This window comes from Schistocerca serialis, chromosome 1 (assembly GCF_023864345.2).
Source record: "Schistocerca serialis cubense isolate TAMUIC-IGC-003099 chromosome 1, iqSchSeri2.2, whole genome shotgun sequence".
Taxonomy (NCBI): domain Eukaryota; kingdom Metazoa; phylum Arthropoda; class Insecta; order Orthoptera; family Acrididae; genus Schistocerca; species Schistocerca serialis.
The window spans coordinates 696,824,056-696,838,965 of NC_064638.1; the positions used below are offsets into that span (position 1 = coordinate 696,824,056).

At 40.6% G+C, this 14,910-nt stretch overlaps 1 protein-coding gene across 1 annotated transcript; it reads right to left on the bottom strand.

Moving 5' to 3' along the window:
• Positions 1 to 8,703: 8,703 nt before the first annotated feature.
• LOC126426380 (uncharacterized) lies at positions 8,704 to 14,249 on the bottom strand. Its single transcript, XM_050088340.1, has 2 exons — positions 14,139 to 14,249; positions 8,704 to 9,737 (listed from the first exon to the last, which is right to left on the bottom strand). The coding sequence occupies exons 1-2, from the start codon at positions 14,194 to 14,196 to the stop codon at positions 8,704 to 8,706; spliced, it is 1,092 nt and encodes a 363-aa protein (XP_049944297.1). The 5' UTR covers positions 14,197 to 14,249.
• Positions 14,250 to 14,910: the final 661 nt, after the last annotated feature.

Consider the following 14,910-nt stretch of genomic DNA (forward strand, 5'->3'; position numbering starts at 1 on the left):
CACAACAACAACAACAACGTGGTGATGTTCCCGGTGCTGAGCTGCAGCCGCGGCATATGGTCCGGCAAACTAGTATTCAGTCAATAGCGCACGAGGTGTACACTGTGCTGCAGTTTAAAATCTGTCTGTCGCCTCATGACGATAAAAGGGTCATCTGTGATGACGGCATTGAAACTCACCCGTACTCACACCACTCAGTTGTAGCGAGAGAAGGGGTGGGGGACTCTGATTGAAAAGGAGAGACAGTTAGTGTGTGAGAGAGAGAGGGAGAGAGAGAGAGACGGCGAGAGTGTCTGCATAGTAGTAGTATGACACTTTTATCATAGTGTAAATACTGGATGAGAGTGTTTTGTAGTGTGTATCAGCTTGCGTACTTCCATGTATGTCTGAGTGTGTGTGAATGTGTGCGAGCCTGTGTTAAGTGTGCATGTGTGTAAATATTATTTATTCTATCAAAGAAAAAAAAAAGAAAAAACAGAAAAAACTAAAATAAACCCATTTATAAAAAAAGTCTTTATACATATTTGTATATTTTTTCGCTACTATTACTAGTCAATGGCTATATGACTGAAAACAGATAAAAATTTTACACCTCTTATAATCAAATAGAAGAAGACGAAAATACAATTTTTGCACTTTGTATCTGCTTTGATCTTAGTAGTTGTAAGTTTCACCTGCTGCTAGCCATCCAGTCAGAACTAGGTTTTTAAGAATGTGAGTTCCACTAATTAAATTCTTTATATATATATATATATATATATATATATATATATATATATATATATATATATAGAGAGAGAGAGAGAGAGAGCGAGAGAGAGAGAGAGAGAGAGAGAGAGAGAGAGAGAGCGGGTTCCCGGGTTCGATTCCCGGCGGGGTCAGGGATTTTCTCTACCTCGTGATGGCTGGGTGTTGTGTGCTGTCCTTAGGTTAGTTAGGTTTAAGTAGTTCTAAGTTCTAGGGGACTTATGACCACAGCAGTTGAGTCCCATAGTGCTCAGAGCCATTTGAAGCATTTGAGAGAGAGAGAGAGAGAGAGAGAGTTATCTCTGCACAATGCTTATATATTTATGAACGATGTAAAAACACGTGTCTGCAAAGATAAGAACTTTCATATTTTTACTTGAAGACAAATAATGTATCTGTAAACTCATATAATGTGAAAAAAAGAGTGAATCATTTTACTGTAAACTGATGTGTCGCAAACAAAGTTTAAAAAAATCTGAATTGAACAATAAATTCAATTATTTTATTGTAAAAAAAATTGCCCGAGTTTGTTATTATTTCACCTTCAATCATGATCCATATACATTGCTCTGGCACAGAGAGAGACCTATAAGGTTTTTACTGATTTAAAGACAGAGATGAAATCTGAATGACGCGTGCTGGACTTCGTCCGCCGGTCACAAACAGACCCCGCCACTCTCTTTGTGGTCCTGTCACTTTAAACGGCGGGCATCTGGCGAAGCTTTCAGGTCCTGTCACTTTCAACGGTTGGCTCATCGCCGCCCCGGCGAGGTGGAAGCAGGTAAACTGGCTCAGACAGCTCCAGTGGAATGTGTTTCACGCACAGTATCACCAATAAACTTACTTCTATGAAAGTAGGTGTCACAGAAATAAAACAACAAGAATTCGTATGGAGAAAAAAAATTATTTATTTATTTGTGAGCCATTTTAAAAGTAATTCTACATTTTCAGATGCAGACACAAAACTATGTTTTTCTTCTTCACACGTTCACTGTCTAAGTTGATGGATAGGTGGACAATCGTAGTATTCCAGGTTCTGGATAGCCGCATATTTGAAGATTCGATGCAGCCAGCTACTCTTCTCATCGCCTTTAACGTAGATTATTGTCTCCTTGTGATAAAATACTCTCAGAAATTGCAGCAGATGTTTATAAGAGATGCCAGGGTCATCCCACATAGTCCCATGATAGAATTTTGTTAGCCACATCGCGCTTCTGACTGTCTTATTGCACTTGACGTCTTTAAATGGTTTCGGTGATTCAACTCTTGATACAAATGTTCCTATTACTCCATCACTTTGCGTGAATGCTATTAATGCACAGTCTTTAATTATGAAACGCCTGCACTCATCATAGTAAAATCCTTGAATGTCAGCTACGATCCTCACGCCTTCAGGTAACATCATGATCTAAGATAGAGCTAGCAGAGTGCGTATTAATTTATACAACTCGTTACACTACACCAGTGAGTGGACAGTAGTTAACGAGACGATCATGCAGAACGAGAGCATATGCCGAAGTCTGATCAGCGAAGTTTGCTGAAGATTCAAATTCAATCCGTACATCTATAGGTCCTGATTTAATTATCTCATTCTGTTTTGAACAGTCAATCACGATTATTGGCGCTAGCTTCTTAAAACTCTGTGGGCTGAGTAGCGATCCTTCATTTTCAACACCTTCGAAGTAAGATGCTCGGGATCTCGCAAACATGTCAAAGCCAGACTGTATACATTACTGTCCCACTGTAGATGTAGATTCTCATATGGGTAGTATTCTATATACAAGTAGACTCTGGCGTTAGTTAACTTGCAGTGGTCAAATTCAGTTGAGTCCTTTGATACATTAGCACGCCTTTGAGTTTGAAATGCGAGTATGATGAATCGAGGTGCTTCCAACTGCACTGATGTTTTAATAGCCCAAGTATGTGTGGACGCTGTAGGTAGGTAGGACTGAGTATTCAAAAAGCTCCCATGATCGGAAAGTTAGTGGTAGGTAGGTGCCAGCATTCAGAACTTTTAAGAACTTCAAGCGCTCCTCGTCGGCAACGGTGATGTGAGGCATTTTCCATGATATGCTATTAATCTTGATTTGAACATTCTCTGCAGCTGTTTGAGAGAATGAATTCGCGTCACTTGCACTTCTCACCAAAATAAGTTCCTGTTTAGCGTTGATAATTATTCGCTGCATATCCTCAAAATAACCCATAAGCATTTTTAGTGGCACGCACGCGGTAAATCGGCTTTGTCCACCCTCCCCATCCGCTGCGTCTATGAACCACCCAGCATTTTCCAAACTGTTTGGATCAGAGGGTGAGGCTGAAACGTACGTCTTAAGGGCTGATGTAATACCAACATTTCGTGTTCGGTCTATTTCAATTCCGTTGAGTTCATAGCGTATCTCTCGAAACAGGAATGCTACGGCATTTCGAGTGAGCTTCGAGAGCGCTACGGCAGCTTTCTTAAATGTGTAGTACAGATAGAGGAAGCTCTTGCTAGGCAGTGTTACCGCGTCCTGATGCTGGATAACAATCCTAATTTCATCATTTTTGTTAAATGTGCTTGAAGCGTAGGGTTTGTGTGAGTGGTATTCGTGACGAATAATTCGGTCATCATAGTCTACTGACTGAGTTACGTTGAGCGACGTCATTCAGCGGTTTTAAACCTGCTGAAATGAGGAATTCGTAATTAAGGCGTGTTATCACCTTGCCCTTCCGTGTTGCACTGACGGGTTGTGAGCCTGGTGTGCTAATTTTATACCTTATTCCCATCTCGCCTTAGATGCAGGCGTACAGTGATCTCTTCTTCTCTAAAGTTAACAAGCTGATTATTCTGGTCCACAATACGCAGTTCAAGGTAGTTCAGTGTCTGAACAGTCACCGGGAGATATATAGCATTTGTGTGGGTTTGAACTACTTTATACCCTGTGCCGACTATAGGAAAGAATCCGTAAATTGAGTGAATCAATGTATCGTTCAGGTATGAGTTTGTGGGAATATTACACTCAACGTGGATTGTACTCCCTGGGAGTATCTCTACAGCCTGATCTGATGCGTAAAATTTACGTCCGTCCTTCACCAAAACACGATCCTTTGCAAAACCTAGCAGTGGACCAATTGAATGTCTCTGTGTATAGTCGATCATAGCGCTCTCTGTCCGTATTTCAGATTTAAGGGTATTAATGTTTGCCCGTAGTTCAATACCTTTTCCGGACTGTTTTAAGAGCTCGTTTAAATCATCAATATCATAGTCATCAGGTTGTATTTGTAGAATCTCCTTCCGGCCATCAATTTCAAGATGTAGTTTATTGTTGCTCTGTGTGATACGTCTCTAGACCAATCAGTGCAATACTCCAGTCCCCTGCACTTAAATCAATCGGCGGAAAGTAATTTGCACGTAATACTGATCCTCGCTCTTTTAAAGTCAGAGTGTACGACATTGCATCTAAACATCAAATGATGGTCATGTGTTCAATGACAGCTCTTTTATATATCGCGCACATGATCTGACGATGACGCATTCTAGAGGGGGTTCGCCGTCGCTGTGATGAGGAACACAGCGCAGAGATGACCACAGAGATATGTGTTAAAGTCCTGATATCGCCGGACGTTGTAGAAGACGCGTCTTTTGCTGGTGAAGTAGGGTTGTAATTCTTCAGGCGGCTGTAAATCGCCGAATGAATCGAAATACTGAACTGTATTTGGACTTTTCTTAACATACACAACCCAATAAGTCCCTGGACCGCCAGCAACATCTAAATTTACAATTCCGCACACGTTAGTCCGCCACATGGTCTTCGGTAATGTATTCCGCATAAAGACGCCGCGGAATCCACGAATGTGAAGTTTTTGTTTAAGAATTTTAACTAGATCTTTATTCGTGAGCGCTCGATTGGGTAGGATAACTAACGGACTTTTTTTTTATTTATGAAGAGACCTAGTCCTTTCCTGTATGGTTTCAAGTAGAGACCTTTTCCGATAGCTGCTGCCTCCATAGCGCGATTATGTCTTCTGGCTTCCTCTAGTTGGGCTTATGCATTCTGTGCGTTTTTGACAGTTTTGGCGACAGCTGCGGCCCCACCTGTGAGTGAACCTACAGCGGACAGGGCTGCAAGGGCTGGAACGAGGAACAGGATAATTCCGTCCGAAGTCTTTGGTAGTGGTAGGAGCCTAGGCGGTTTAATTGAAGTCGTGTTTTTCTTCTTGTTCCCACCATTCAACACACGTTTAGCTGCAGACATCGAAGTGAGAATACAGTTTTTCAAACAATCGGGTTTGTTGTTCTTCTTCGATCGCAAAGCTGTTCGCGCTGCTTTCATAATTCGTTTGAAATTCATCACACCCAAGCCCAACTTAATTTTTCCACGCATGGTTTTATCAACCACGAATGCAGCAACGCATTGGCCTATTCCGAGACGTGGTGTGTTGGGAGATCCTCATTTGCTGCGTATGCGAAGTCGTGCTCAAGGCAGGCTTCGTCTAGTAGGTTAATACCTTTATCACCTCGTGCCAGGCGCTTCTGAAGCTTTGTTCCAGGCCCACAGAAGTTGTATCAGGGAATGAGCAATTCAACAGGCAACTTGTTGAGAACACCACCTCCACCTCTTATTATGATGTGCCTCCTATCGTACATGGTACGCTACTGAGGAGATTGAGGTCTACTCTCCCTGTTATAATATACTAACTTGTCAGCTTCGATCCAACTGTTTTCAGATGATGGAAATCCTAGCCATTTAACCAGTGCTCTATTCCCACGACATCTTATCACGCGCTCGATGAGAAATACATCTGGTTCAGAACTCTTCTGCAATTCCTCCGTGTAAAAGCATCTTGCAATTTCCAGAATGAGATTTTCACTCTGCAGCGGAGTGTGCGCTGATATGAAACTTCCTGGCAGATTAAAACTGTGTGCCCGACCGAGACTCGAACTCATCCTGCAATTTCTTCGCCCTTCCCGTCCTTTAAGATATATGTCCTAGGGTTGGTTCGCTGCACTTTGGATACTGTGAATATCTCAGCCGACCAATTTGGTAAGTACGATTTCTCGAACGCTGTCTTGTGTTTTGAGATATGTACTGAGTCCCTTATATTGAACCTCTGTTTGCGAGGCTCGAGCATTTTAATACGGAAATATACTGTGTCCATGAGTGAATTATCGCGAACATCGATCGGTCTCATTTTTATTGTAGTATGTTTGGTTCGATTATACTTCCCAATTATCTGTGGGAGGATATCTACCCACTTGTATGAACTGCGAAGATTAAACTGCATCCACATTTGAGCTTTGACTGTTCTGTTCAACCGCTCGACGATACTAGCTTTAAGGTGGGTAAACGTGGAGTAGTGGTGTATGCCATACCGCTCCATCACAGTCTTGAAATGTTCATTGTAAAACTCCCCACCGTGATCGGTTTGAAGATTGGCCGGGCATCGATTAGTTCCTGTCTGCAGCAGACGCTCAAACACCACAGCAATATCTCTACCGGTTTTCGTTTTCACAGGTAATGCCCGAGCGAATTTAGAGTATGTATCAATAACCATTAAAATGTATTTGAATCCATTATTATGGGGTGAATATCGATTCATATCTACAAGATCAGCTTGCCAGAGGTCATCCAGCCCTTTGTGTCCGCCCCCGGTAGCTGAGTTGTCAGCGTGACAGACTGTCAATCCTAAGAGCCCGGGTTCGATTCCCGACTGGGTCGGAGATTTTCTCCGCTCAGGGGCTGGGTGTTGTGTTGTCCTACTCATCATCATTTCATCCCCATCGACGCACAGGTCGCCGAAGTGGCGTCAACTCAAAAGACCTGCACCAGGCGAACGGTCTACCCGACGGGAGGCCCTAGCCACACGACATTTCATTTCATCCAGCCCTTTAATCATGACATGCCTACGAGGGTATGTTTTGCATGCTGGCTTGTGCAGTTCTCGAAGCACGGTCTCCATACTTATTCGATGATACCTCTCTCTTGAAGCTCGGAGATTATGGATACAGCCTCATTCGGATGAGCTGTATTGCCCACAGCAGCCGAAGCCATCAACAGTCGAAGTCTGTCTACTAGTTCATCTGGGTCATCGTAATATATATACTGCAGTACTTGACTGCTCACTCCTTTATGCTGAAAGTCTACACCCTCACCGACACTTTTAGCTTGCTCATTGAGTAAAGGTTGTATAATGGTAGTGTATATAGAGTTTTCAGGCTTTTTCAGTGTTCCGTCGGGATTTTTATACAGATCAGTCAAGTTAAGTATTTCCCGATAGACTTTGCAATCATCCGCAGAGTATTTTAAGTTTTTTGATGGCCTTAGAAAGATTAGCTTCATTAAGCCAGATGTTCTTTTAAACTCTGTAACCCTGATGCGTATTGTGCTATCGGATAAAGTTATAGTTTGAGAGCCTAGCATGTACGGTCTCGCCCTGCTGGCACCAAATGTTCTATCTATCTTAACGGTTGGATACTGATGGTGAATTCTGCGATTGGGTCATTATTATGCAAAGCTATCTTGGAGAAGATTCGGTAACAGGCTTAAAAGTTTCATTTAGTGTTTGCTCGCGATCTATATGTCCCAACTTCAGCAAACGTAATTTCTCTCGAATTGCTTTGAGCGCCTGAATAACTTAATGCTTTGCCGACATCTCGAAGTATACTAATCAGAGCTCTGAATATCACGTGGTTTTATATATGCTTTGTTGTACTTCTTCTTCTCCTTTTCTTTCCTACACCACCTTCTTCAATAACAACGGTCTCAGCTTCTATCATGCCCTCAATTGCGCTAATTCTGTTCTGTATCCGGTTTTGGTTAATGGCAAGAAGTTTCTGGATGTCCTTTAATTCCCTTGCAACTTTAACTAGTCTGGACTCAAGATTTTTAAATTTGATATCGGTGTACATTCGGGCATTCTGTCTTTGCACACCTAATCTCTCAGACTGAGCGTCCGCCATGCGTGCGAATTTGTCCATGGTGAAGTGTTAACTGATGGGATAACGTATTTTCGTACATTTATACATGGTGAAAGTCTTGGAAGCTCTGGCTATACCTACCATCATTCAGTTTACAGGTTTTATCAACAACGAGAAAGCCGTATTGTGAGTGGTTCCAGCAATCAGCACATATCTTTACAAATTCATTGTATGACATGTTGGTACCTACATGAGCATGGTAAATGTGCTTTAAATAGAGGTTGTCTTGTTTGAATGCTATAATGAGATTTGCGTTGTCCCTCACCAGCTGTTTTGGGATCCTGGAATACGTCTGACTCAGATAAAATACATCAACACCCATATGATGGCCAAAGCAGAAATATTTACGGATTTCATCTTGCTTTTCAACAGCGACATCATCAAATATGAAGGCGGTGTTAGGCTTTACCTCTTCAGGTGGGGGGACGTCGTCGCTTTCACTGAAGGCTCTGTACGTTACACCGTCTACTCCATCTAATATTTTCTTCAGTAACTGGTACTTGGGCTGAAAGAGTGTCTTGGAGAAGACGAAAAGGTGCTCAAAGCACTCTCTGTCTATGTGCGTTAAGAGAGCCGTGAGGACATTTGTCTTACCACAGCTGGATGGACCTACAATTATAGCTCGTATGCTGTCAGGAAGGAGTGGTCCATTCTTGTTGGTCTTCTGGACTTGGTCATCATCACAGGACCAGTCACCTACAACAAAGCCCTCGAGGCGAGGGTGTTTCACCCAGCCCGCCATGATACCTACTGTGGTAGGTCAAGGTGTAGAATATGCTTTTATATGATTAAAAATATGTGTTTGTGTGTAGTCACTATAGTGCAATCGCCTTACCAACTGAGCTACAACGGCTACACAATAGAATGAACCCCAGGTGGTATATTTAAAGGGAAGGCTGTCATATAGATTAACGTAGGTGACATTTTGTCTTGACAAATAAAAAACACGCAATGACAAATTTAATATTATAAAATAATATTTTTATTTATTAAAATATTTACAAATATGTCCAGCATGAGAAAAAATCAGTACATTCTTTTTTAAGCGATGCAGCAGAAGTACAGTATTTGGAAAATAGCTGCTGCTTGCATGTTTGAAATTCAGCACATATATCTCGTAATGCTATGGGTGAATTACAATAGTCCGGTATTCCATCAGTAAATTTGAGATCGACATTTTCAACACTTATTCGAGGAATAGCACAATACTTGGGCACTGGTGTTATACACATACTAAAACAATGTTCTATATCAGCTATGTGGATGCTACATGTGTGAAGCCAGTTAATGATGTTGGTGTATACTGCCTGAACATATGGGCACCATCTATTTAGTCTCTCTATCATACTAGTTAGAGCCATGTCTAAATTAAACAAGTTATCAACAGTGGGGTGATGCATGAAAATACTATAACCATCAGCTCTTTTAATTTTTAGTGTAGCATCATCATACATTGATAGAATACTCACAGGTAGACTGCCACAGTACATGTCCTGGTAGGAGTGGGATGGATAATATTCAGTAGTCATATGATTCTTGATGTGTATTGTTAAACGACACAGTTCATCCCACTCGTAGTCAGAAAATTTCACTTTAATATATTTGAGTACATTTTCGAGCACTAACACAGTTAAGAGGCTACCGTATTGTGAAACTTCAAGTCCTACATGGATACCTTTTGAACCACTAACTGTTAACACACAGCTTGAGATGAACAGTAAAGGTTGAGGTGAAGCGGCGGTCGTAATCTTCTCATCCACAACATCCAAACCAGTGCGGTTAGCCTGCTGTTCTTGCACTGATGGTGGGATGTCCCTTGTGAGATTATGATCAGTGGACGGTGCATATGAAGGAGCCCAGTACTGTGAAGCCCCATCAAGCGTAGCCTCTGGCACCGACATAAACACCTGGCTATCCTGCTCCAGCATGCTGTGAAGCTGAGCTACAGGATCCCACGTGGACGAGTCCGAGGCCTTCACGTGCGTGGACCGGGACATGCTGGGACCTGCTGATGCAGGCGTCACGGGCGGAGCTGCTGGAGGACCAAGACGAATATTCATAAAAAATTACATGATGTTGGCCGAGAAACAATAATAATAGCTATAATAATAATAATTATTATTATTATTATTCCTCCGGTATGTTCTGCCAGTCGTAAAAGGCGATGAAAAGAACAAACCACTAATAGGGCTAACCCCCCTTTTAGTGTGATTAGTTGGTTCAGGACAGAACTAATGAAGCCTCGGACAAGCGCTGTCAAGGTCGGGGACGATGCTTGAACCCTATGCCCGCCCACAATGGTAACGACACTGTTAGCCACATGGAAAATGATTTAAATCCAAATAGAGGTGTTTTGCAGGATATGCTTCCTGCAACCACTCTAGAAGGAAAACAAAGACAGAGGATGAGACGGTCAGATGAAGTTAACCGACACCTCATGTTCTGTTATTACCAAGAAACAAACTTAGGAACAAACACAACTTGATACAGATCACAAGTATACACGACATTTATTACCAGATACCCAGAATTAAAATTTTTAACAGAACGACGACTAGCTGATCTGATCCGTGTAATAATAAAAAATAACAGGATACCCCAGTCAGAATTAGAAAACATCAAACAACAAGTACAACAAATACTAGAACAAAATAATGTGCAATCAGAAGAAGAAGAAAATACAGTAATGGACTCAAACATCCCAGAGCAAACAACAAAGAACAACACGCATCAATTAAACAATCAGAGGAAAACGAAATCTTAAGACAGCCACCAGAACAAGCACAAATAGAAGATGAAGTTACACACGTTAGATATAGAAGAAAAATTTCAGCTGACATATATAGAATACAAAGACACAAATACAGACATTAGACCATTCTTGCATAAACCACCAAATAACCCACAAGTCGAAACAACAATAACAACTATCAACACAATCATACACAACAAAATAAATGAAAATACAACTATGGAAGAGTTACAACTACTGATTTATACAGGAGCACTCACTACACTAAATATACACACTAGGCAGAGATCAGAACCAACCAAGACACAGAAGAAACCCAAAAAACCAGCATGGCAACACAGGCTACAGATCAGAATAGAAAAACTGAGAAAAGACATCGGACAGCTAACACAATTTATAAGAAATGAAATATCTGACAAAAAACGAAAAAGGTTAGGTAAAATCTCACAACAAGAAGCGATAGAGCAGTTAGATGAAAAGAAGCAGAAATTACAAGCATTGGCCAAACGACTTAGAAGATACAAAAAAAGTGAAAACAGAAGGAAACAAAACCAAACATTCAACACAAACCAAAAGAAATTTTACCAGACAATAGATAACACACACATTAAAATAGACAATCCACCAAACATAACAGACATGGGACACTTCTGGAGCAACATATGGTCAAACCTGGTACAACATAACAGGCATGCACGGTGGATACAAGCAGAAACGGACACATACAAGATGGTACCACAAATGCCTGAAATGATAATTTTGCAACATGAAGTCACCCAAGCAATTAATTCTACTCACAATTGGAAAGCACCTGGAAAAGATAAAACAGCAAATTTCTGGCTAAAGAAGTTCACCTCAACACATTCACATCTAACTACATTATTTAACAGTTACATTGCAGACCCATAAACATTCCCTGATACACTTGCACATGGAATAACTTATCTGAAACCTAAAGATGAAGCAGACACAGCAAACGCAGCTAAATAACGCCCCATAACATGCCTACCAACAATATACAAAATATTAACTTCAGTCATTACACAGAAATTAATGACACATACAACACAGAACAAAATTATAAACGAAGAACAAAAATGCTGTTGCAAAGGAGCATGAGGATGTAAAGAGCAACTGGTAATAGATGCAGAAGTGACATATCAAGCTAAAACCAAACAAAGGTCGCTACACTACGCATACATTGATTACCAAAAAGCTTTTGATAGTGTACCCCACTCATGGTTACTACAGATATTGGAAATATACAAAGTAGATCCTAAATTGATACAGTTTCTAAACATAGTAATGAAAAATTGGAAAACCACACTTAATATCCAAACAAATTCAAATACTATCACATCACAGTCAATACAGATTAAGCGTGGAATATACCAAGGAGACTCATTAAGTCCTTTCTGGTTCTGTCTTGCTCTGAACCCACTATCCAACATGCTAAATAATACAAATTATGGATACAATATAATAGAAGGAAACATTCCACGTGGGAAAAATTATATATAAAAACAAAGATGAGGTGACTTACCGAACGAAAGCGCTGGCAGGTCGATAGACACACAAACAAACACAAACATACACACAAAATTCAAGCTTTCGCAACAAACTGTTGCCTCATCAGGAAAGAGGGTAGGAGAGGGGAAGACGAAAGGAAGTGGGTTTTAAGGGAGAGGGTAAGGAGTCATTCCAATCCCGGGAGCGGAAAGACTTACCTTTGGGGGAAAAAAGGACAGGTATACACTCGCACACAGGCAATATCCATCCACACATACAGACACAAGCAGACAAATTTCCGCTCCCGGGATTGGAATGACTCCTTACCCTCTCCCTTAAAACCCACTTCCTTTCTTCTTCCCCTCTCCTTCCCTCTTTCCTGATGAGGCAACAGTTTGTTGCGAAAGCTTGAATTTTGTGTGTATGTTTGTGTTTGTTTGTGTGTCTATCGACCTGCCAGCGCTTTCATTCGGTAAGTCACCTCATCTTTGTTTTTATATAAAATTATGGATACAATATTACTGGAAGATACCCACACAAAATCACACATTTGCTATATATGGATGATCTAAAACTACTGGCAGCAACAAATCAACAACTCAACCAATTACTAAAGATAACAGAAGTATTCAGCAATGATATAAATATGGCTTTTGGAACAGACAAATGTAAGAAAAATAGCATAGTCAAGGGAAAACACACTAAACAAGAAGATTACATATTGGATAACCACAGTGACTGCATAGAAGCGATGGAAAAAACAGATGCCTATAACTATTTAGGATACAGACAAAAAATAGGAACAGATAATACAAATATTAAAGAAGAACTAAAAGAAAAATATAGACAAAGACTAACAAAAATGCTGAAAACAGAACTGACAGCAAGAAACAAGACAAAAGTTGTAAATACTTATGCTATACCAATATTGACCTACTCATTTGGAGTAGTGAAATGGAGTAACACAGACCTAGAAGCACTCAATACACTTACACGATCACTATGCCACAAATATAGAATACATTACATACATTCAGCAACAGAAAGATTCTCATTAAGCAAAAAGGAAGGAGGAAGGGGATTTATCGACATAAAAAACCTACATTATGGACAGGTAGACAATTTAAGAAAATTCTTTCTAGAACGAGCAGAAACTAGCAAAATACACAAAGCAATCAATCATATAAATACATCGGCTACACCACTGCAATTTCATAACCACTTCTACAACCCTCTAGACCACATAACATCAACAGATACGAAGAAAGTAAATTAGAAAAAGAAAACACTACATGGCAAGCACCCGTATCATCTAACACAGCCACACATCGATCAAGATGCATCCAACACATGGCTAAGAAAAGGCAATATATACAGTGAGACGGAAGGATTCATGATTGCAATACAGGATCAAACAATAAACACCAGATATTACAGCAAGCATATTATTAAAGATCCCAATACCACAACAGATAAATGCACACTTTGCAAACAACAAATAGAAACAGTAGATCACATCACAAGCGGATGTACAATACTAGCAAATACAGAATACCCCAGAAGACATGACAATGCAGCGAAAATAATACATCAACAGCTTGCCTTACAACATAAACTTATAAAAGAACACGTTCCCACATACAAGTATGCGCCACAAAATGTACTGGAGAATGATGAATACAAAATATACTGGAACAGAACCATTATAACAGATAAAACAACACCACATAACAAACCTGACATCATACTCACCAATAAAAAGAAGAAATTAACACAACTAATCGAAATATCCATACCCAATACAACAAATATACAAAAGAAAACAGGAGAAAAAATTGAAAAATACATCCAGCTGGCTGAGGAAGTCAAGGACATATGGCATCAGGATAAAGTTGACATTATACCAATTATACTATCAACTACAGGAGTCATACCACACAATATCCACCAGTACATCAATGCAATACAGCTACACCCAAACTTATATATACAACTACAGAAATCCGTAATTATTGATACATGTTCAATCACCTGAAAGTTCCTAAATGCAATATAACGTACACCGTACAGTTAAAAGGAAGTCACGGTTGATCTAGGCCCACGTCACTTTTCATTTTTGACCAGACATAACGTCTGAGAAAAGAAAGAAATAATAATAATTTGTGGACTTACTTTTCTGGTGCTGCTTGCTCCTCCTCCTATTCTGCTGTGGTGGTGACTGACGCTTCATCTTGACCGACTGGAACAGAGATGGAGGAGCTGCTGAGTGCTCCTTATATAGAAGCCAACTATGTCATCATGATGCTGTGCTGCTATTGGTTGAATGAGGTGAACACGTGACCTATCGAAGTGCCGTCTAGCAGAGAACTCGTCAACTACATCAGTTCGTCGCTCTGCTGGATCAGAGCCAGTCATCTCTTGTGGGCTGGGAGCTTATATGTGGGCTTTAGAAAAGGCAGACAGTTCCAACAGTAGCAGATGTCTCCATGAGATGGGTAATGCATTTTTAAAGCATTTCATTGGAGGGAATTTATTTGGAGGACTGTGTTCTTGTTCTTATTCATATGGTCCAGGATTAATGCACGTTTCCATTCAGCATGTAGGAGGCTATGGGGGCAGTCCTCGGCTGTATGCTTGCAAACTACACTGCTGTTAAATTCATCGCGGTCAAACACCAATAACTCATCAATTGAACACATTCTGCAGGATGGTCTTCAATGGTATATACGCTGTATACGAATATGCTTACGCCGAAGCAAATTGGTGTCAACTGAACGTCTCTTGCGTTTTGGGAGAGTGAATGTTTGATGGTAAATAAGCCTGCAGTTTGCGCATGCGCATGAGCATATGCTGGTTACGGGATGCATCCTGGCTCCATCCTTCTGCATTGCCGAAATCAGCTGAACAGAATTCTTGTAGTTATTGCTCCAACACTCCTCCATTA